The sequence below is a fragment of the Rutilus rutilus genome (genome assembly GCF_951802725.1).
Source record: "Rutilus rutilus genome assembly, chromosome: 12".
In the NCBI taxonomy this organism is placed as follows: domain Eukaryota; kingdom Metazoa; phylum Chordata; class Actinopteri; order Cypriniformes; family Leuciscidae; genus Rutilus; species Rutilus rutilus.
Window position 1 is genome coordinate 23,520,725 of NC_140217.1, and position 25,105 is coordinate 23,545,829.

The window sequence follows — 25,105 nt, forward strand, 5'->3', positions numbered from 1 at the left end:
CTCACTGTAATCTCTAATCACATGCCTGCACACCAGTCACACACGTTTTAGTAGGTCTTCAGAGGCCAGTTCTCTCATTACTCTTGCGTCTGCTGCCAGAAGAGAGGGCAACCTTGTGCAGGTTGGTAAGCGAGCACAAAGGCAACGGCCGGGCCACGCAGAGCACCGGTGCATTGTGACGTCTTTCATTACCTTTACAGCTCACCGGGCCAGACCTGCTGCTCGCCTCCGCTCACCCAACCCCGCCAGCTGGCAGACGTTTAGGTGTCGGCTTCCCGTGTGTGTGCATGTGTGCCGCGGGGGGTAGGTTGAGTTGCCCTAGACACCCTCCGTATCCAGTCATAGGCGGTCAGCGCAGGAGCAGAGAGGCAGGGTTGACATGGTGCTCCAAAAGGCCATCGCCGCAGCCCGCGATGGAGACCTACGGGCCCTCAGGGAGCTCGCCGAAACTGGATGTCTAAACGGCGCCATTGCGGATGCACAGGGGGCGGGACTGGTGCACCATGCTGCACGCTGTGGTCAGCTGGACTGCCTTTGCTTTCTGGTGACAGAAGCTGGCCTGCCGGCTGACACAAAGGCCCTAAATGGAGCCACACCTGTCCATGATGCCGCAGCTACAGGTCACACCCGGGAACTAAAGTGGCTTGTACAGGTTGCAAGATGCAATGTTAAGGTGAGTGGAGAGTGTAATCCTGTAGTGTGGACAGAGTTGGATCGAGGGTTGCTTTTTAAATGGGTGATTTTTCTTTTTTTTGTAGGCTACAAAAGGGTGATGTTAGGAAAGTGTTCATGCTGTTCTTTTCCATGCAATCAAATTAGATGGTGTCCAGAGACTTTCAAGCTTCAAAAATGACAAAAAAAACACAATATAAGTAGTCCAAATATGACTTTTGAAGTTTTTAAATAGCCTGTATTGTACTGTTGTGTTATTTTTACACTAGCTCCACCCACCAGACAAAATTCCAAAAGAAACCAGGCTGGTGTAGCTGGGACAGTGGCATGGAGAGTTAGAGCATTTAGGATTTAGATCTTGACACAACTAACCTGAGTTCGAGTCTGACTTTTTACTGTCCCATTCTTCTTCCTTTGCTCATTGCATATCAGAGACTAGGAAATAAAATGCCTACTTGGGTATTTAATAATGGGAATAAGGTCCCAATAAGGCAGCAACCATTTTTATTGTAATAAATCTGAATATGTTGTTGCTTACTGTATATTACTCTTGAGATGCAAATAGTATGTATTCGCACGAAGTATAATAGCATAGTGCAAAAAGCCTGATAGTCTTTTCCTCTGTTACTTTACAATCTCATTCACTTTCATGCATATTCAAATATGAAGCATAAAGATTCACCACTCCTGGTTTAATATGAATGATGCAAAAAGCACTGGTTCTCATGTTTCTCCTGTTACTAATTGCAGTGCACTAAATTTGAATTTGCCCATATCACAGGAATAAAAAGATTGTTAATATTGGCCTGATTCTCACATTATCATATGGTTATATTTTCAGAATACATGAATATTGCACACAATATTAGGATTTCTAAAGGATCATGTGACACTGAAGACTGAAGTAATTGCTTCATAAAATTCAGCTTTGACATCACTGTGTACTGTATTTTGATCATTTAAATACAACCTTGCAAGAGACTTAAAAATGTTACCCTCCCCAAAACATTTGAATGGGGTATTGTTCCACTGAAGCCAACATAACACAGATTTGAAACGACTTGAGGGTGAGTGAAACAGTTTTCATTTTTGGGTGAACTATCCCTTTAATGAAAGAGGTCAACAACGCCCATTCCTGCTAAATGAAATCCATCTCGGACTTGCCTTGTGTGAGAACCTGTGTGATGCAAACCACCAACCAAAATATACGTATAACTTTCACAGCGCATTGTGTTTTCACATGGAAAGCAAGAATATTATTGGTAAGCAACACTGCTCCAAATATAGCGCCTTACATAGTTTTCCCGGTCCAGGAACTGTAGAACGGTGTGAATGGTGTGATTACATCACTTTCCCTAGCTCTGTTTACTCTTTGCTCAGTAGTATTGCATGCTCAGTAGTATTGCATGACCACTGTAATCATGACCAGATGGGTTAGAGGGGGCTCAATCTAACCGTTAATGCTATTTGTTTACCAGGGGAGAACAGGCCATACTCCTCCGAGACACACACACCGCCTTTTCTCACACTAATGCGAACCAGTGCTTTTAACATCGGCAACCTCTTGATCTAATTTATGGCCAGCTGTGTTGTATTAAAGTAGATGTTTTAAGTGCCTTGTTATCACGAACTAAAGTGATAACAATATTCCAGGTTGGTGGTCTTGCTTGGAGTTCATCAGAGTTTTTTTTTAAGCCTGTGCTTGCCAAGGTGAGGTCAAAGTTGTACGGGGTTGAATTATTAATGAACATTTCCTTGGTCTGATTAAATAAAGATGGCTACACTAATTTGATCACATTGGTGGAATAGAGGAGTGATGTCCCGTTGAGGAATGAGGTCCGTGTCAGCAGCAGCAGATTTATAGTCTATGGATAATACACGCTGTTTTTATGACGACATCATGAGATGACCTCTATCAAACTGAATGTTCTTTCAGGTTATTATGAACTCAATGGCAGCATAGTTTTATAATATTTGTTTTCTCACTTTTTCACATTCAAAAATAATAGAATGTAATATTAATCATCTTTCCTTTAGTTTCCTCCTGCTTAGGCAAACTTTATTTGTTAAATCTATCTGTAGTGTGGTTATCACAAACTGACGTAATCGTCAAATGAACTGAGGATAAAAATCTGGTTTAAAACATACATGTCGGTTTCATATGATTTTGAAAACCTTTATACCATTTTTGTACCAGTTTTGAAATTATTGTTTGTCTCTAAAAATGTCATGTGGTGTAACCATCAAGTAAAAAGTGATAACAAATTTTCTTTACATTTTGAATATGCATCTTAATCAAAATCATTGTGTCAAAATATAAAATATATTTTTTAAAGGAAATAAAATTGACAATATTGTGAATTGTTAATTCATAAATATTACATTTGACCTCATAAAAAGGTTTTATGACTTAATGAGACTTATTGACACAATCATGAGGTTCTGCATATAGGCTATTCTATGATATAATTTCCTGGATTTCTTATTAAGAATGTAATTATTTTTTGTCTTAATGCTTTTTCTTCAATATGTTATCTAGACACTTGTCTCACCCTGACGTTTTTTACATTATGCTGCTAAAAAAAGATCAAAATTAATATAAAATAACACCGTAAAAGAGGTATATAGAACTCATTGTATGTATTGTAAATGGTATGTTTAATGTATTTTTATTATAAATTAATAGGACAATGCATATATTATAAATACATATAGTATACAATTTATTTTATAACATTCAGATAATGACTGTTCAGCACAGTCATTGTAGGAAATGGAACTTTTTGTGTGCAACGAAGAAAATAATTTAATAAAGAACTGTTGTTTATGACTATTCTTATTTGTTTCTTTGCATTCAGGATCAGGATTCTGGTGGGGCCACTCCGCTCCATCTCGCTGCTCGGTTCGGGAAGGTGGAAGCTGTCCACTGGCTGTTATCTTATGGGGATGGAGCAGAAGTAGAGACAAACTGCGGTGCTCTTCCTGCCCACTATGCTGCAGCAAAGGGTGACCTCACCTGTTTGAAGCTGCTGATTGGTCAAGCTCCAGGGTACAGTGTTACAACTCAGACACGTACTAATGAAAGAGATAAATCTCATGTGGCAGAGGTGGATGAAAAGAAGCATGTGACAAATTGTTTTGGGTCACTAATCTTGTGGGTCACACGTCTTGAGTTATTTGAGTACAATGAGTGTCTTTTTAAAAACAGATCCAATTACTTTTTGTAAGCACAGCTGAAGTAGATAGACATTTTGGTTCAATATGGTGATTTGTTGTCTATTCATGTATTGACTGCACAGAGCCATCTATACGTTTCAGAGCTCAGCCACGTGTTATTGGAACAGCATGTGCCAAAAAGCTACAGCTTTTCAACAGCTACCTATTATAATTTCTTTATATGATTATGGCCTGGTTTCACTGACAGGAGATTAAGCCAGGATTAGGCCTTAGTTCAATTAGGACATTTAAGTAGCTTTCATAAACATGTTAAAACAGCTCAAATATGCATTTTAGTCTGGAACTAGGCTTAAAGGGATAGTTCACACAAAAATGAAAATTACGTCATTAATTATTCACCCTCATGCTGTTCCATACAAGTAGACTTTCGGAGCACAAATTAAGGTTTTTTTTGTTTGTTTTTTATGAAATCTGAGCGATTTCTGTCTCTCCATTGACAGCCATGCAACTACCACTTTGACTCTTCAAAAAGTTCATAAAGAGATCGTTAAACTAATCCATATGAGCGGTTTAGTCCACATTTTCTGAAGATACACGATCACTTTATATAATGAACAGACTGAATTTAGGCTTATAATATTTATAAGCAAATAAAACAAAGATTATTAGAGTATGTTTTCCATGAATATACTATTTCCATTTTGGTAACACTTTATAAAAAGTATACAGTAATAAAGTATTTACAAATAATTTGCAAACTATTAGTTTATAGTTAATTAATTAGGGTGACCAGATTTCTCATGGTGGAATACGGGACGGGATGGACAGGCATGTTGTTAAAATACATGGTTTAGGATTAGGGGATAGAATACAGTTTGTACAATATAAAAATCAATACTTCTATGGAAATTCCCTATAATACATGGAAACCGTGTGTGTGTGTGTGCTTGATTTATTTGTAAACATTTTAAAGAACACTGAATATGAATGCACTTAATGTCCAATAAAGGTTGGTTTAAAGGAGTAAGCACTTAATTGATGACATTTTCAGATTTTCTGTGACCTAATCTAAAGTGAGAACTATTTATGGGTAACAAGTTGTTAACAAAGCATTATCTAACTCTTTACATATGAGCTAATCAAACGATAACACTTTGTTAATTACAGTGACAATGAATGAAGAACTCACTATTTGTACAGTCTATTATTGTATTAACTACAATTTATGAACTATTAATTAACTATAAATTTATAGTTTACAAATGATTTATTCATGCTTTGTTCCTGTATAATTATTATAAAGTGTTACCTCATTGGTACTTCAGAATTTCACATTTAATTAAATGTTACTTGCTATTTCTTTGTAATTAATTGTGAAATTTACTTGCGATTTCTGAGTGAACATTTTTCTACACAATTTTTTTTATTGTGAAAATGATAATTCTTGTTATTCCGTCTTGTCCAAAAACAGCAACAGTAAAGAAGCCTATCATGTTATTCATCCATGTGTTTGGAAATCTGAGGGTCTTGTAACACATGCTTTGCCCGGGTGGTGTAATGGGAAGTACCCCTTATACCAAAGATACTTGAATGTGCTTCCTCAGTCTAGCTAGATATGGTTTTGAAGGCGATAATTGCTTGAAGAATTGAAATGGGTATTTAGGTTGTGCTTAATGAAAAGTGATGGAGGAAGATGAATTGAGCTATAGAGATCCAGTGACCCCCAACAAACTAATTCAGTTCAGAACCCAAAGTTGATTATCAGTTATCTTGTTTAAGCCTATCAATCTTGCATCCTTTTCTCCCTTTCTCTCATGCATGTACAGATACTTGGTGCGTCTTTTGCATGGCCACATATACACAGTGGCTGTCATATACTGCTCCAAAACACCCGGGTTGAGGATCCAATCGTAGTATTTATTAAAAGGGTAATCCACAATCGTAATCCAAAAAACTGGCAAAGGTCAAATCGCAGGCAAACAGTCCAAACAATATCAAATTCCAGGCAGAGGCAAAACAATAAATCCATAGGAACAGGCAGAGAATAGAAAACCAAGACACAGGAAACTAGGGGAATGCTCAAATGCAATACAGACACATGCAAGACTTAGCAATGAATGACTGAATTGACCAGGCTTATAAAGGGTTATATCTGGTCCTATAAACAAGATATCCAGGAGGGAAGTGGAGCGGAGGGGGACCCGGGGGCGGGATGGAGGGCCCGGCCCGTGTGGTGGAAGACCCTCTGGGCAAATCTGGCGGAACTGGAGACTAACACGGCGAAACTAAAACACACCAAAGAGAGATTAGGATTGGCCTCAGGGGCCGTGTCAAAACAGGTAGGGAGCTCAAGGGCATCTTCGATGTTCATAAAGGGACCAGAAGGGTGTTGCCAGTTTGGTCATTTCTGGGCAGACAGGAAGTTCATAAAAGACCTCTGCGGTCGTGTCGGGGCAAACAGGTAGTTCAGAAACGACCTGTGTGGTTGTGTCAGGGCAGACAGGAGATTTGGGGATGACCTCCGTGGTCGCATCAGGGCAGACAGGAGACTCTGGTGCAGGAGTGGGCTCTGGAGTGGACTCATTGGCTGAAGCGGGCTCTGGAGCAGACTCATGAACTAGAGCGGGTTCTGGAGAGGACTCATGGGCTGGAGTGGACTCTGGAGAGGACTCATGGGCTGGAGCGGGTTCTGGAGAGGACTCATGGGCTGGAGCGGGTTCTGGAGAGGACTCATGGGCTGGAGCGGGTTCTGGAGAGGACTCATGGGCTGGAACGGGTTCTGGAGAGGGCTCATGGGCTGGAGCGGGCTCTGGAGCAGATTCATGGGCTGGAGCGGGTTCTGGAGAGGACTCATGGGCTGGAGCGGGTTCTGGAGAGGGCTCATGGGCTGGAGCGGGCTCTGGAGCAGATTCATGGGCTAGAGTGGGTTCTGGAGAGTACTCATGGGCTGGACAGCAGTGCGTGGCCCAAACACACAAAATGGCCATCACCGTAACCGGGAGTATAACTGTCAGTGGGACCACCTCTGACACACCCAGACTTGGCACCACCGCAGAGATTCCAGCTGCTTGCACCGACGTAAGAGGTGTGTCCTCCAAACTGGAAACCAGTCTAAAATGCCTAGGTGTGGCGAGCAGGACAAGGTCGAGGGCCGTGGGAGAACGGCGCCTTGATAGCTTCAGATGTGATGTTCTTGACGACCGGAAACATTGATGTGGCGTCCATGATGGCTGGAGACTCTCGGTGTGACATCCATGTTTTAAACAGGCTCTGGTGTGGCGGCCATGTTGTGGACAGGCAAAGAAGTCAATGAGAGCATAGTCTGGGGCAGGGGTGGACAACTTCGGTCCTGGAGGGCCACTGTCCTACAGAGTTTAGCTCCAACCCTGAAAAATTCACCTGCCTGTAATTTTCTAGTAATCCTGAGGACCTTGATTAGCTTGTTCAGGTGTGTTTGATTAGGGTTGAAGCTAAACTCTGTAGGACAGTGGCCCTCCAGGACCGAAGTTGCCCACCCCTGGTCTGGGGGGTCAGTGAAATTAGCAATACTTAGAAAGTCCTGGATGTGGTCCTCGAGCAAGCAAGTTCCCTGACGAAGGCGGATGAGACGTACTGCTGGATCCATGATGTGTCTAAGCCTTCTGTTATACTGCTCCAAAACATATGGGTTGAGGATCCAAACGCATTATTTATTAAAAAGGTAATCCACAAACATAATCCAAAAAACAGGCAATTAGTCCAAACAATAACAGAGTCCAGGGCTGAGGCAAAAGAGAGAAATCCAAGGGAACAGGCAGGAAATCACAAACCAAGACACGGGAAACTAGGAGAATGCTCAGAAATGCAGTACAGACTCATACAAGACTTAGCAATGAATGACTGAATTGACCAGGCTTATGGTGCATTCAGGTTCTCCTGGGAAGTTTGTATTTACGAGGTGGGAAGTCATGTTTACGACTGCAGGTGCGTTCAAGTCACTTAAGTAAGATGGCGGTGTATTTTCTCTTAATTAATTACACAAAAATACAGAAAGGTTCTTAAACTCTACTTATAGAAAATGAAGAACAAAGAAATGTGCATCAGCTGTGTTTTTCTTTTTTATGTTTTTAATTAATTTATGAAGCTACTGTAAACTTTAACATTACATATTATATTGTTATATTAAAATGCTATCATAATTTGTGCAGGCAAATAGCTTACTTCGCTGTAAATAGAAAAGCCTGACAATATCACTGTTAAATACCTTTAAGCATTATGGTATTCCGCCATGTTTCTCACTGACACGCACCCAACTCAAAAAGGGCTTAAAGAAAATCCAGAGCTTCTCACTCTTACTTATGACACTGTGGTGGCGTTCATGTGTGTTCAACTCGTAAATACGATCATGCCTTGAACGCATTGGTGAGATGATGATGATGTTAATGAGACACAGCTGACAGCAAACAGGGATGATGAGTCCGAGTTCTGGGAAATGTAGTCCATGTGTGAATGACCATGAACAAGAGGGGAGTGCCCTCTGGTGGACAAACAGGGCACTCCAGCTGGTGATCGTGACAGTGGGATGGTCAGGACGAAATAGAATCATGTTTGTGTATAGCAGTGGTTCTCAATTCCAGTCCTCGTGACCCACTGCTCTGCACATTTTGTATGTCTCTCTTATCTGACACACTCAGTTCAGTTCATGGAGTCTCCCCTAATGAGCTGATGATCTGGTTCAGGTGTGTTAAATAAGGGAGACATACAAAATGTGCAGAGCAGTGGGTCACGAGGACTGGAATTGGGAACCACTGGTGTATAGGATTAGGCGAACTTAACATACAGCCAGGGGAATGCATATATTAGCCTCAGGGGGTAGAAAATCCCAAGTGAGAGCCAGAGAGCTGGTGTATAATGGATGCACCTTACAAGTCACAACATACTAGAAGTGAACTGTTTTAGCTGCTTCTCACTGTTAATAATAACATAATAATTAATTACATTTAGATATCACTTTTCTCTGCACTCAAAGTGCTTAACATATGGAAGTAGGAAATCTCCTCAACCACCACCAATGTGCAGCATCCACCTGGATGATGCGACGGCAGCCATATTGCGCCAGAACGCCACCACACACCAGCTTACTGGTGGAGAGGAGATGGAGTGATGAAGCCAATTAGTGTATATATATATATATATATATATATATATATGAGGATGATTAGGAGGCCATGATGGACAGAGGCCACTGGGCAAGTTGGCCAGGATGTCGGGGTTACACCCCTACTCGTTTCAAAAGACATTCTGGGATTTTTTGGGACCACAGAGAGTCAGGACCTTTGTTACTGAACCCAAAGTCCTGAGCCCTTCACACCTCGAGAGATCGGCACTAGGTGAAAATGTTAGAGCTTTTGGAATAACAGTTTTACTGATTTATGATTAAAATAAGGTTTGTATAATAAGCAAAGCAACTACCAAATAGATGTGAATTTACGTGCTTGGTCAATAGTACAACATTTATATAACATTTATTTATTGTTTTAATCAAGTTCCAAATTGCCTGCTAGCCAGTCAGTTGCTCCTGAAAGATGTGTATTTTCTGAAGGCCGTAGGGGTTTTTGCTGGTGAAGGTTCAGAAGAAGTAAGAAGTAAGATTTTTTATTGTTTTAAAAGATTTTGTTACTTGTATTCTGTAAGGCCACTTTACATTGATCAGAAGTGACAGTAAAACTTTAATAATGTTAAAAAAAAAATTATATATAAAATAAATGCAGCCTTGGTGAGTAGAGACTTAAAAAAAAAACGTAGAAAACTCCAGAGGGAACCTATGGTGAATTAGCCTTCTGCGTTGGCCTACAAATTGATGTCATGACTGAACAGCTCTATTGAACTTTGCATTAACTTTACATTAAAGTGATTAATATCCAGGTGGTAATTGGTTTAACAGTTGTAGACATTCTGGCTGAAAAAGGTCTTCCTTTGCTCTGTTTACCCTTATAAAATAGTTGATTTACCAGACCTTATATATCGAGATTTCTTTAGCACATGTTTGAATCATGATTAAATCCAATGAGTGAATCTCAAGTCATTGGCCACACGTCGAGATGACCAGTGACACAGAGGTTGATTGAAGGAGGAATGCATGTCATCCATAGATAAAGACACAGGAATACCAATAGCAGAGAGAGATTTCACTTCACTTCAGATTTTCACATATTTTAGTGTGAGATTCATATCAGCCCTCAAAAACCCATTTAAAAGATCAAATTATATTTGAATAAACATTTAAATAAACCTTTTTTTCAGGTCTGTTAATCGACAGACTAATATGGGTGCCACGCCGCTGTATCTGGCCTGCCAGGAGGGACATCTGCATGTTGTGGAGTATCTTGTGAGAGACTGTGGAGCTGACGTTCATCTAAGAGCCCAAGATGGCATGACCCCATTGCATGCTGCAGCTCACATGGGCCACCATGCACTGGTGGTATGGCTGGTGGGTTATACATTTACCTACACACATATACGCTTTGGTAACATGTTGTAGTAGAGATCTACTACAGGTTTACAAGTGCATAAAACTTGTTTGGTCTATTGCAGGCGTCTTTAACAGATGTCAACCTGTCTACCCAAGATAATGAAGGGGCGACCGTTTTACACTTTGCTGCCAGTGGGGGGCATCATTGCATCTTGGAGACTTTGTTACAAATGGGATCAAAGGTCAAAAAGGATTACTGGGGTGGCACTCCTCTACATGATGCAGCAGAGAATGGGGAAATAGAGGTGGGTTTAAATTAGGATGCGAGTCTGTTGTGTGGTGTTCAAAATAGAATTGATGTTAATTATGCATTCTAAATCTTAACTACAGTTATAACATTGCTATGTATGAATCATTTTTAATATTTAAATGATTAATTATAATATTTTTCCAGTGCTGTCGAATCCTACTGGGTCACCAGATCAGCCCAAAGGAAAGAGACATAGATGGATTCACGGCCGCTAATCTGGCTGAATACAATGGCCACTTTGAGTGTGCCAGATACCTTCGCTCTGTGGAGAGAAATGTAAGGGTTATTTCTTACTTCTGTTAATCAAAAAGGTTTAGGGATTGTTCTTACAAATGTCTTTCTAAACCAGCCTGATGCACACATGAGGCACTGGTATTATTTTAAATTTCATGCTGCTCATGTCTTGATATGGCTTGATATAATGTTGTAACGTTCTAGGTCCAACTAAGATGATCAATATACAAAAAGGTTCAAACCAAAGGTATTTATTTTAGTAAAACAAGCTCAGGTAATCCACATGAAATAAGGCAATGTAACAGCGTGTAACATATGACTGCAACTAACTAAAGGAAGTGAGAAACTTAAATACACAATGATTAACTCAAAGACTAACAGGTGTGATCGTTCAATGAGTGTCCATGGCAACTACATTTACATTTATTCATTTAGCTGACGCTTTTATCCAAAGCGACTTACAATTGCTATATATTGTCAGAGGTCGCACGCCTCTGGAGCAACTAGGGGTTAAGTGTCTTGCTCAGGGACACATTGGTGTCTCACAGTGGATTCGAACCCGGGTCTCTCACACCAAAGGCATGTGTCTTATCCATTGCGCCACCACCACCCTCTGGTGTCTGGGAACTAATGTCTGGGAACACAGGAAAGAGGTAACTGAAAGTCCAATATGAAAATGAAAACAAAGGCAAAATGAGAAAAATGTCTTCTTCAACTTTTAGAATTGACCTAAAAGAAAATTTGTGGTCAAATGCAGGAGAGTGTTAAAGGTATAGTTCAGCCAAAAATTTTAATTATCCCATAATTTACTCACCCTCAAGCCATCCTAAGCGTATATGACTTTCTTCTTTCAGTGGAACACAGAGTTATATTAAATAATATACTGGGTCTTCCCAGCTTTGTAATGGCATTGAATAGTGCCCGAGTTTTTGAAGCTCCAAAAAACGCATCCATCCATCATAACAGTGATTGATACGACTCCTGTGGGTTAATAAATTCCTTCTGAAGCAAAACGAAAAAAAACAAAAAACTATTTAAAACTTTATAAACTATAATCACTGGCTTCCAGCAATGGCCGTACACGCGTTCACGAGAGAGTCGAGTTCCAGCGGAAGGGTGACCCCTGACCCGACATATGATGTAGGCGTAGCATAAGCTTAGGTGAGAATAGACGCCTCTCGTGAAAACCACGTAACTCTCTCGTGAACGAGCGTATGGCTGTTGGCGGAAGCCAGTGATTATAGTTTATACATTTTAAGCTTTGTTTTACCTTTCGCTTAAATGAACGATAAATGAATGATTAACCCTCTGATGCATTAATTATCAAATAAATATTTATTCAATATTTGAACATCATTTGCATTAAAGGTGTAATGCAAGTCAATGCCAATTTGTAGATAATATAAAAAAAAAAAAATGACAATTTAAACCATTAACCTACATTATTATTTAAAAAAATGGACATGTAATATTCCAACGTCATTACTGTGGATGTATTTTCAGTTATGTATATAAAAATCCATGAATAATTGCACAATGAAATTGTAACTTTGATCCTATTCTACAGAAATGTTTTTACCTCACTTCATTTGTTGGAACAAAAGGTATATGTACTGTACATATTGCAGATGTAATGCATCGGATGGTTAAATATCTTTCATGAAGTGTCACTAGACAAACTCAGAAAGCAAAAGCAAAATTTATTCAAATTCATTTCTTGCCTTGAAGGGTCTGAAATCAGATTTCATGATCGATTTGTTTTGACTGACATGTCCATTTACATCAGGAGCGTCTGTGAAAATCAGGCCAGTGACTTTTGAGGTGTCATGTAGCACCCACTTTCTAAGAAGAGGCTTTTGTGTGCGGTGTACCTTAATGGCCTTTCAGCCTTCTTGTTTCTTGAGGTAAATAAGATGCTGCTCAATTTAAGTCATACATTTTTCAAGGGTGAACATGGTAGTGCTCATGAGGCGGGCACAACGACTGAACCGTATAGGAAAAGAAATTAATTCCACATTTTAGAGCACAAAGTTGATGGATCAGTCTATGGGGTTTTCTGCTGTTCTGGTGATTTACTGTATCTCACAACTATGCGTTCTTTCTTTTCTGGTTTGAAGATGTCCATCTGCGTTAATAGGCGGTAGAAATAGCAGCTGTTTTTGCTGTTCCCATTCAAGTTTTTGTCTTGGATTTCCTCCAACATACCTTGCTTAGCTGATAAAACATGTTTAACGAGCTAATACTGAATGTTTGAGCTAAAATCCATATGAAAAATTTTAGAGGAACTGAATATTAATTTTCGTTAAGTAAACATGTTGTATAGAGTATAGGCCATAAATTTATTTTATTTAAACCTCTATGGATTGTGTTGGTTACTCAGCTGTTGAATTGTAAGAATATTACTGACAAACTTATGACAATACAAGCTGATTTTTTTTTATGGAAGATTTGCTAGTTGAACCTACAAATAAAACTTTTCTTTTTGTTTCAGTTTTCCAAGTTGCACTGGAACCACAAGTTCTTGATATAAATGGGAATGTTTCATATGAATTGTACTCTAAGTTTGAAAAAGCAAAGCCAGATCTAGGACTTGAAGCCATGTAATGTAAACAGGTTAAAAAACAATTAAAGCCAATAAAGAATTCAATCAAGTTTCATTAATTTAAAGGTACCGTATCTGTGATTCCACAGAATTAATGACATGGTTTCCAATAACCTTATTCACACTGTTCCATAGATCTAATGCAGAAATATAAGCTCCCTGTCAACATGGGCATGAATAAATCAGTAATTCATTGCTCCTATATCGATGTGAGGCTCAGGGTGCACCTAGATGTCAAAAATTAAGTCGACCTGTCCCAACAATAGAGATCTAATTAGTGAAGGGAGGCTGTTGAAGCATCAGATGCTGCCGTTCGCAGTCTCTCTATGTACCGGGGGTGTATCAGTTTCCTTCTCACCAGCAGCCTAGCTCAGGTAGAGGGCCGGGGGCTGAGCTGGTTATGGGATCCACAGGGTTTGGTTTCAGTGTTTTTACCATTCTAATGCTTGGAAACAGATACTTGATCTATCAAATCAGTTGGAGAACAGGATGTTTGTTGGCTTCAAATGTGCATCTGATTGAAAACTACCATTACCACCACTACCATTGAAAAGCTAAGATATATATATATATATATATATATATATATATTTTTTTTTTTTTAAGGGCTACTTTTTACAAGATGAAAAATAAGTTCTGATGTCCCCAGAGTGTGTATGTGAAGTGTTAGCTCAAAATACCTCACAGATCATAAAATTGCCACTTTTGGGGGTGAGCAAAAATGTGCCGTTTTTGTGTGTGTCCCTTTAAATGTAAATGAGCTGCTGCTCCCCAGCCCCCTTTCAAGAAAAGGGCGGAGCTCAGTGTTGCCGGACGTACGATAATTATCGTATCTGTAAGATAATTTTGACCTCTGTACGATCAGTAATGAAAAAAATCCCATAATGTACGATCATTTCAGAATTGTGTGACACTTCAAATGATGGTCGTTGTAATCATAGGGTTTCTATACTCATTGATCTAGCTGTGGATTCTACGTCTACTGTAAGAAGAACATGAACGTGGTGTTATGCATGTCTTCCATCTCATCTCACGTTATGTTTTCTCAGCCAATCATCGTGGAGAATGACTCTCTCATGAGCACAAGTTAATGTTCTTTTTGTATATTGTATACAAAGTTGTATGTCATTAACATGTCATCTCTGTATGTTTTGCAAGAAGAAGAAAAAAGTAAAAAAGAAAAGTTAACGTTCCCTCCGCGACGCTTAGGTCAGTTTTTTTCCAAGCTGAGGTCGATATTTTAGCAATAAAGTCATTTGTTGTTGATCAATAAATAGCTGTATTCTGTACGTTTGACTCATGTACGATAACTTTCTTCCAAATACGATATTTTTGAGCTTTATACGATACTTGGACATTTCCAATCTGGCAACACTGGCTGAGCTTCAAGAGCTCATTCTCTGGCATACCAGCAACAAAACAGGACAATCTCACGCAGTAAATTGTCAGAAACTGTACGAGCAGTGTTCAGTTCGACCCGGAGTCGGACAATGATGCCTACAGAGCCAGAGAATCTTTTTTCAGTTGTTTTCCTATGGCAGTGAGCGTTCTGCACGCTGTTAAATTGGCAAATTAGCCCCACCTCCACTCACTCACACCAGCTCAGAGATCCACTCGTTGATTATCACTCGTTGACGTGATTGGTTACAAGGTAGTTTGTGACGTCAGAAACACCAGCGATTTCAAACCGTGTTTTTGAGACTGTCTTTGGTTCTCTGCAGTTTTAAGTAGAAGATACACAGCAATAGTGGTGACTTGTGAATTTGCACATGGTTTGTCTTAAAGCATATTAAAAACACCACATAGACATATAAACAACATTAAAACTTGATTTTCACCACAGGGCGACTTTAATATATGAGATAATTAGATTTTTCTATGACAAGGCAAGGCTAGAAAAACACATGAAAAGATTTTAAAAAATATGTTTCATTTAAAATATGTATACACCTTGTGTGTGTATACTCAAATGAATTCAATGTGTAAGGAAAATATGTTATTACTTTTTTACTTGTTAGAGTTTTTAAATTGAACCTTTTCTTGAAAATTTTATAATTTCTTTTTCTAAACCACATGAACCATGCAAGAATGCAAAAAGTACATTTATAAGAACTTGCCACATGTTTTAAACCAGACTAAAGAGTTTTCTTTTCTTTTTTTTAATGGGCACTCATATTTATTGACCCAAAAATGGTTCCCATGCAGACCTCCCACTGGAAATAACTGAATGGTCCATATCAGCATTATTTCTCCTGGTCTGAAATAATGTATTGCAAGTTGTAGTGTACTTCACAAGGTTTTATTCCACCTCAGAGTGCTCAGGACAGGCCATCTCATTTCCTAACAGTGCCTATAATGGATTGTTTGGGCTTCTGGCCAGAGAGTTGCGTGCTAGGTATTTCCTCATGTTTTGGTTTCATCCCAAAGAGGTCACCCTCCCTGAGCACGGCCCTCCGCTCAAAGTGTGAGTGCCTTCTCCCTGAGACAGCTGCAATCAAATAAACAGATCAAGGGTTTATTTTACAACACGCATATATGCTTTCCTCCCATCCTTTTCAGGCAGGGAATTGAGAGGCCAGCTGTATTAAATGTGTCTCTTCTGGTTTATTTCAGTACAACAACAAAAATTGTTCTAGATTGGGATTTGTTCTTAGTGCGATGTTCAGTTTAGCTCTGTGGTTTGTTTATTGCAGGTGCTTTCAAGCGTTATAAAAAATACTTTTTTTCGGAACAGCAGGAAGTCTTTGTAGAAATGCCAGTGCTAAACGGCCACTAGGGGGTGGTAAGGGAGCTATTTGTTTATGAGCTTACCCCCATGAGAAGAATCTTTCAACGTGTTTCTCATCAAACGTTCAGTCATATCTCAAGAATGCTCTGATTGCTCTGACCTTTAGTGGTCCGCTACACATGGAACAGTGTTTACCACTTAACTGAGAATGTGCACACACAAAAAGTTTTGTAAATGCTTTCTGTGCACCTGCAGATTCAGGGTTTATAAGAAATCTTCATTTCATAATTTCTTCTGTCTTTGTCCTCAAAGGCAGTCGTTTTGCTTTGGGAACCAGTTTGTACATTGCAGATGTTAATAATGGCATGAACTTTACATGAGTTGTTCGTGGTTTTAACAGATAAGGGCATTGTTGCATCTGAATTCTTGTACTTTCATATGCTCTGAATTGGATGGAGAACGTACTTCTCGGCCATTAACGAATGTGTACAGTATGAACACATTCTCGGGCAATTTTACATCCGCCATCTTGACATTGTTCTCTGTGACCTGTGTTCTTTGAACTATGACATACTAACTTTCTTGGTACTTATAGCACTTACAGTTCAAGTTTATGGACTTTGAATCTGATGGCCTCTCAGCTCCTGTGGCCTTATGGGATAGCGAATTGTCCATTGGTTCCACACTCAGCAGATGCAGAAGGCCATCTGGTTATTATTCACCTACTGAATCATTTGGACATTCTCCTTAATTGACTTGCTGTTTTTTGCGTACTGTATCATCGCGAAGTTCGCATATTCGGATGTAGGGCATGTCCTATTTTGACTAGCTTCTACTAACTGACAAATTAATTTGCAGCAAAATAGCATAGATTTTAATTGGCCTTTGATATCTACAACGAAAACTGAATCTGAGACATGATTTATTTCTACTAAATGCTATAGTATTTTACTCTGAGCAGGTATATTTATTGTATTTTTACTAGAGGGTTCCTTCTATTCTATTTTCATCACATTTCTAAAAAAGCGCATGGGTCAATGACATATAAGAGTAAATAAAAAAATTCTAATCTTTTAAAAATCTGTTTAAAAAAAACAAACATGTTCCAAATTCTTAGAAATGTACTCTTTGTATTTGTATGTTGGTGTCATTTTTTATGTTTTTCAAAGTAAAAAGTTTTATTAATTCATCATAAATTCATAAATATCAATTACAACGCAAACTCTCAAATTATCTGACTCAATGACCTTGACACAGTCATTATACAGTCTTCAGGGGTCCTTTTGATGATATCATTTTTTATTTTATTTTAATTTTTTTGCATGTTTCTCATGTTGGTTGGACCACATGACCTTGTTGGTCACACTATTTGACTTTGATTTTGGTGCACTTTTTTATATTAAAAACATTGAAGCAGGTTTGACAAAATATTTAATTTAATTTAAATATATATATATTTTTTAAGAAATAATAACAAAGTATTATACCAAGCTACTAAAGGTTTGCTTTTCATGAAATCCATTCTTTTAAAATAAAGCCTTTTTTTATTTCATTATGATATCAGGGCCATTGTATCACCCTGTCATTAGTTATTTTACACTCTTAATTCTATAATAATGAATAATACATTTTAAATCACAAACTTTATTTATTTTTAATACAATAATAGGAAGGACACCTGTATGTCTTGCATGCTGATTCAAGTGATCTGAGTGCATTGTCATCTACTTTTCCAGGGCATGCATTATTAAGCAAATAATGGAAAGGTTCTCCTCATACAAAGCCCTGTCATGCAACACCTTTTTCATTGATTAGTGCTGATGTGTGTCAGGTCACGTCACCAGTTTAATGCTGTGTCAGAGACCAAAAAAACAACAACATCTGAATGAAAGAGATACACTGTCTCTATCCGTTTCTTCTGATTTGACAGTCTCCTGCTTCCTATCACACCGTTCGCATGTTCCTATTGGTTTGCTCATTAGTGACATTGCCGGCTACCCAATCCACTGTGTAAATTATTAAGTGCATTCTCCTATCAGAGTTTATTGTTTATTGTCTGTTGAGCTATGGCCAGTTGTTAGGATGGTGTTGGCTGAGTCAAGACATCTCTGGGTTTGGTGTTCACACCGTGTAGTGACACAGAGTGACCAGGCGCTGCCTGCTAGGATATCAACCACAATTAAGAGGACGGTAGTTTGTAAGTAACTATTGTGCTTTTTGTACATGTTGTGTTTATGGAGATAATGCAACTTTGCTATCTGTTTTTTTTAACAATGCGTAATTATTTGTTAATTCAAGATCTATCATTGCATGAATTGCTGTATGTGAGCACTTGCTTTGTCTCTAAACTTTACTAATGTTGAAATAGCTTTTTTTTTTCAAAACGGATATAAGTTCCTTCTAACTGTTTTCACTTGACATGATCTAAATATGCTCATAATTCTGATAAATAATTTTCACAGCTTGACTACTTAAGATTTTTACATGTTGTAGTCTGTCTTTAATTTATATTACTCATCATGTTTTTATTTAATTGGTTGAAGAGTCTGTGGATGGTTATTATTTACTAGTTATGGTAATTATTAGGGAACCTATATTTAAATTCTGGCTGATACTTTTTGTTTTTCATGGCTAATGAATGTACCGACCACAAATTAAACATTACGAATTAAAGCATCACAACAATTTAATTTATAATTTAATAATAATAATAAACAGGATGTAAAATGTATATTCATTTGCCAAAGATTATACATTTAAAAGTGTAATTTATATTATTAGTGATTTTAAAGATAAACTCAGTTAACATAAATGATAGCAAAGATAACCTAAATATAAAAAAGGGAACTGTGCATCCACAATTAAAATTCCATTATCAACCAATACCGATAAATACATGTAAATAATAATAATAACAATAAACCTCTCTAATATCAGCCTGTAACCAATATACCAATACATTGTATACGCTATATTTACAGTATGCTTGATTGAACTGGTATTTTAGCTTTTCTTCATATCTGTTTAAACTGAGTTTAACAGTTTACCTGATATTGCTTGCTTACTTGTAGTAACAGAATTCTATGTAAAACAGCTAACATAGAAAGAATGCCATCTTCAGCTCATTCATCATCCTTTCTCCATTTTAACATAAACTTTACAGCACACAGCTTTGCTGCTGTAGACACTTTGGACGGTTTTCCCTCAGTCCTCTAAATTTAAGAACTGTCAAACATGTTCATCAGATGTTTTAACTGAAGGTGTCAATGTGATTTAACATAGAATGTATTGCTTACGTGTCAACACAAGTGTGTGGTCTTGAATTCCTTTAGCAAGCAGAGATATATGTGAAGGGTTTAACCTTACCAAACCTTTATACAAACTGTTTAGGCCTACATAGTTCTACCATTTCTGGTTCTTTTCTTTCATTCCCCCAATAATTTAATTTCATCTATTAGAACAGAACATTGAGAAATATTCCACGGTTTCTATTTGTTTCGACTCTTATCTTTGAGTTTTCCCCCGAGTAACTGTCCAAGGCAACCAGTGAAAAAGAAAGACTTGAAAAATTGTTTTTCACCGGATTTCCACCATCTTACTACCATATAGGATTTATGGATTTGGTGCTTTTGCTGTCGTCTCACTCTCTTCATCAGCGTTCGTGTGGCCTATAAGGCAGAGAAGAGGATGTGAGGACTGTGTTTTTCCAGCATCCACTGCCTAAGCCACAGAAGAGGATAGCTGATGGAAACCAAATGTGCCATGGTGTCCACTGGCTTTTATTAAACCTTCACGCAGAGACAGATGCATCCTGATCGTGAGTGAGGAACTGAACTGCTGCTCAAAGGTCACGAAGGAAAGAGATTCCACTTCGCTAATGTAGTTTTGCCCCATATACCCACATTACCCCTCCCAAAGTTTATCTATTTATGAATTGCACAACTTCTGGGAAATGTATTCCTGCCTTTGCCCAAGCCGTGTCACAGCACATTTCGTGCTGTTTGGACATCAAAGTGCCGTGCAAGAGGAAATTGGGAGGACCACCTTGCAGAGACAAAGCAAAATAGCATGCTGCGGCATATCAGTGTTCCCTTTGATGCTCTGTGCGTGTGTGTGTTTTACAGAGAGCCCTTTGAGAGCCACATTTGATATGCATTCTGCATGGAGTCCATTAGGATATTACAGTTTCATCAGCGGTGATCTAAATGTTTCCATATACTCTGCATTTTCCCTCTGGTAAAGTGGGATCTAGATGTTGGGCTCAGGTACAACTATTTTGCCCCCTAGCTAGGGCCCCCTTACTGTAATGCTCACATATCGCTATGCGGACCACAACACTGCACAAAAGACAGACCACAAATAGCTGTTTCTCATGTGTATGATTGGGATATTCTTCTGTGCGATGTATCGAATGGCAATAATTGGGCTTTTATTCCATTTTCCTTACAGGTCTACGTGAAATAATTTGCTTTGATGGCACACTACCTGAATCGGTAAATATTATATGATAATAAAAGTATTGTATTGTATTGCAGCTCTGTCCAGCTGCACAGCCTCTGGAAGAGAACTGTCCTATAGAGGAAGAGCTTAGAGAGAAACCAGCTGTGTCCCGGCAACTTAGCCCTGATTATTACAGACAGATTACTAATCCACACAATAACATGGACAGTCTTAAGGTGAGTCTTGTACTTTTTTGAAAAATAACACGATGTGAATGACAAAGCATGCCATTAGTTCTGTTCTAAAATTCTGTGAGCTGTTTCTCTGCCTAATTCCTACATGGGTAACTGCCTTCCAAGGCAGCGTTTTAACTGCGTAACACCTCTTAAATGACTGATTTCAAATGCTATACTTTATACAGCTCCATGCGCCACAAAAAAAGGAAAAACATCTGTCAATAGATTTCAATACAGTTTGACATAGCATGTTGCTAAGCTAACTGCGCATGTTCTTTTGCATTAAATAAAAAAAATGTGCTTTAAGGCATCACTAACTGGCTGTAGTAAGTGTTGACATTCAATTGAGTGCCTTTCTGTTTCATCTTTACCCCACCAGCACCCTGAGACAGAAGATTCGCCTCAAGCCCGTTACCCCACTCCACCTCTTTCACCTCCTCCACCCCCTTCCACCACTACCTCCTCGGTCAGATCATGTCCATCTTCTAACCCACATGGGAACGCTTTACACAATGTCCACATGGCCACTACTGGTGAGAAAGCCTTAAGGGGGCTGTTTAATAACCCTAGTGCTGCTCTGCAAGTTTATGTTCTGTAATCCTGAGAGAATTTTGTGGGCACTGCTGTCACCATTGACTCATCCTTCCTTAATTTCACTTGATGACTTAATTCCAGTTCAATGAGTAATGGTAATCAGCCTATGTGAATATGATCAGAACATAACTGGAAACAGATGAGAGTAACAAATGATGTTCTTGTTCTGATTGTCATTGCAGTGGTGAAGAACCTTAGCTCCACTACGCCTGCAAGTAAGCCAGTACCAGAGAAAGGGAAACTGCTAATGGGAGGAATGAAACTGGGAGAAATGAAACTGGGAGATGTCAAATCTATCGCCAGCTTTAAAAAATCTGCATTGACTGCAGATTTGACATGTTCAGTTAGTAAATTTACCATACACAGTTTATCATGATAACTAAGTCGAAAGGCCAACTACACTGCAATGACAGACGCAGACCGATGGCGACAGTCACCAGATTAGAGCATGTCACTTCTCAGACGTTCCAATACCGAAAAACGCTGATTCAGCATGTTCAATCGGCAAAAACAGGCTCCAACAAATTCTAACAGACTCCGACAGGGGTGACACACTGATCTGACAAAACCCAACGAAATGTCTGTTGCCGTCTCTCTGTGCAGTGTAAATTGGCCTTAAGGCTGTGTTCACACTAGCAAAATACTGTTGTCAGTTCTTTGAATTCTAAATGCAGTCCATGAATCCATAAGTCTGAAGTCACATGATGTCACGTTTCCAGATCCAAAGGCTCCATGAGATCCCAAAAGCAAACCACAAACAGTGCTAATACACACTGACAGTGCACTGTAGTACTCCCAAAAAATCATGATCCTAACCCTTATCTCCATATGGAAATTTCAGATGGCCAGACAGTGATTCTTCTCTGAATCTTTCAAATATTTGTTTTTTGGGATTCCGTGAGCCCGAAGATTGTACACTGTGAGTTTTTAAAAGTTTAGCTTTTAAAGCAATTATGTGATATAATTGAATAGTGCTTATGTAACGCACATAGGCAAGTAGGAGCTGTAAACCTCACTCCCCGAGCTTCAAGAGGCGCGCTAGTGACTGATGCTAGTGGTTGCAGTCTTTAGCTTCCCACGCCGGACAACCCGGTTCGAATCCCGCTCAAATGCTGCACTCTACACTCTAAGCAAGATTTGCCGCATGAACTTGAGCAAGCTAACTGCGCAATACTTTAATAAGCATAAAAATACTGTACACACACAGAACCATTGGTCCATTAAAAAATATATATATATGTATTGATGCTAAAGCTACTGTGTGAACAAAACACTTAGAGGGTTGTCTTGGTAAATACAGTTGTCATGTGAACATAGTTTATTTTTGACTTGAGCTTTTATGAAATGTACTGAAGCACTTTATCATATATGTAGAAGAAAACCGCATTATTATACAAAAAAGAACCAAGTTTATTAAATTCATGGTTTCGTATTAGCCAAGCATGATAGTGCTGTTTTTGTTTTTTATGTACTTTACAGCTTAAGGGCACCGGTGCTGGCCAATACATTATTGTCTTGTCTTTTCTTTTTTTAGAATAAAATGGTTGTGTTACCGACAGAGGAGGCTAATTTGTCTGATATTGATTACCTGGTACCCATGCACGATGAGAAGGGCAGACCTATAGCAGAATGGAAGAGACAGGTGATGGTACGACAGCTACAGGCCAGATTATTTGACCAGGAAACCCAGAGGATGAAGGTGAGCTACAAATAGTGCATTAAATGTCTCACTGCAACTTTCTCCAGGTTGGATTTTAACTGGATGTATTGTATCTTATTAAACAGGAGAATGGTAGTAGATATTCAAAGATGGATAGTTGGAGGTTCTCCCAGGCTCACAATGCCATCCTGGGTCCATTCGGAGAGCTTCTAACAGAAGATGACCTCATTTATCTAGAGAAGCAAATTAAGAGTGTCTCGATGCATAAGAACTGCGAGGGCTATGAAATGGAGCTTGCTCATCTGGCCGAAGAACTTCGAAACATTCTCCCTGCACCGATAGTCAACATCACAGTCAACACCCAGTACAAAAACTCTACACAGACTCCCTTACCCGTTTGGTGCAACCGTATTTCAGGGATTGTGAAGAGTATGTCACTGCTTATGACCAACCTAACAGACCAGCCTTACTGCAAAATGCCAAACACAGAGCTTGTGAGTGTCTTCTCTCAGGCTTCAGAGAGGCAAGCCTCCACCAGAGGCAGGAGGGAGAAGATAGAAAACGAGATTCACCAGTTTGGGGTCTCTGTGAGGAACCTGAAGTCCAACTTTGAGAATCAGAATGAATCTTCATTGGAGGATTCAGGGAGAACAGAATCATTGGGTGAACAAGAGAAAGAACTAGTAGAGAGTGGTTTGGATGAGGTCTCTCAAAACCAGGAACAAAGACCAGAGATTGACCAGAGTGATGATTCAGAGATCGACTATGTAATCAGCGATGCCATGGAAAGTACAACCCTGCGAAAGGAACGTATTGTGGTATTGTTCCTGGGTCACTGGAAGAAATCAGCTTATACTGTAACCGTGAGAAACGCTCAGAGGAAGCAAAGCGTTGATTCGCTGGAGATATCTGTGAAGTCAAAGTGTGAACGCAAAGCTAGCCTGGATATCTCTCAGAAGAGGACCATGGAGAATGGCAAACTGGGGCACTTTTTCAAGCAGAGAAGTGCCATCAATAAGATGATTGGGAACTGGAGAAGCATGATCTCATTTGTACCGTCGCGGCAGATCCGAAGACTCAACCGGCAGCAGGCGATTTACTCACCTGAGCAGTTCCTCCCCCGTGTGGATGGATCTCCCGTTGACTACGACACGCTGACACTCGACCTCTTCATGCTCGGTTATTTTCACATACTGGAGTTGGATTTGCCAGCAGATGAGAGGAAAATGAGACACTTGCTGTGCTTTGAAGTGTTCGACCATGTGGGGCGTTTTACCTGGGAAATTGTCCGGGATTTTCACAAGGCTGTAATTCAGGACATTGAAGCTGGAAACCGTGAATGGAAGGATGGATTTGAGGACATTAAGGTGAAGTTCTTTGGAGATGGATCAGGACAACCAGAGCTTGAACACTTAGCGCAGACCACAACGGTAGACAAGAGACCTGTGCCTAAAGTCATCGTACAGACGCCCACCCCAGATGAGGGCGATGCCCTGAAAAATAATGCAGATATTAGTTGTCTGACTAATGATGAAATTTGCAAATATATTGACCGTAGTTTTGCTTTCTGGAAAGAAAAGGAGGCTGAGATATTTGATTTTGAGGAATGACAATAAGCCGTTTGAGGGGAGGGTGGAATGTACATATAGATTTCTTAAAATCTTTAAGTATGTCTATTTTTTTGTTTTTTTGATGTAGAATTGGTACCAATATTTATACAGTTTTGACAGTAAAGGCATGCTTTTGCCATTTGCCAGAAGACTGCCATAAACTGTGTTTGCTATTCTGTTCTGATTCTTTCTCAGAATTTTGTGATTTAAAAAATGATTTCAGTTGAGTTTTTTTACACCTTAAAATCTGACATTTAGAGACTTACAGTAGACTGGTGTGCTTTATTTTGCACCAATATTAGAGGCTGCTTACTCTAATGATTAAATAAAAGATCATCTGACTGTTTACTCTTGTACAGAGTGTTGTGTGTATCTCTTTAAGAGCAGCTGG

General features: G+C 39.1%; 1 protein-coding gene across 4 annotated transcripts; it reads left to right on the top strand.

Annotated features, from left to right (window-relative positions):
- Positions 1–347: 347 nt before the first annotated feature.
- espnla (espin like a) lies at positions 348–25,067 on the top strand. 4 transcript variants are annotated; one of them, XM_084426601.1, is made up of 10 exons: positions 348–673; positions 3,531–3,721; positions 10,132–10,318; positions 10,423–10,605; positions 10,755–10,886; positions 20,710–20,850; positions 21,230–21,383; positions 21,627–21,787; positions 22,979–23,143; positions 23,230–25,067. In XM_084426601.1, exons 1-10 carry the CDS (start codon positions 380–382, stop codon positions 24,712–24,714), a joined length of 3,093 nt encoding a protein of 1,030 aa, XP_084282727.1. In that variant the 5' UTR covers positions 348–379; the 3' UTR covers positions 24,715–25,067. The 4 variants fall into 4 exon arrangements, with proteins under 4 accessions (XP_084282727.1, XP_084282724.1, XP_084282725.1 ...); XM_084426598.1 differs by lacking the exon at positions 348–673 and adding an exon at positions 1,830–1,934; XM_084426599.1 differs by lacking the exons at positions 348–673; positions 3,531–3,721 and adding an exon at positions 7,310–7,549.
- The last annotated feature ends 38 nt before the right edge of the window (positions 25,068–25,105 follow it).

Bases quoted from the DNA above. Each gene is read 5' to 3' on its own strand.
- espnla (XM_084426601.1), top strand. From the start codon at position 380: ATGGTGCTCCAAAAGGCCATCGCCGCAGCCCGCGATGGAGACCTACGG. The intron at 10,887-20,709 runs GTAAGGGTTATT...ATTGTATTGCAG, and splicing joins TTCGCTCTGTGGAGAGAAAT to CTCTGTCCAGCTGCACAGCC. The intron at 23,144-23,229 runs GTGAGCTACAAA...CTTATTAAACAG, and splicing joins AGGAAACCCAGAGGATGAAG to GAGAATGGTAGTAGATATTC.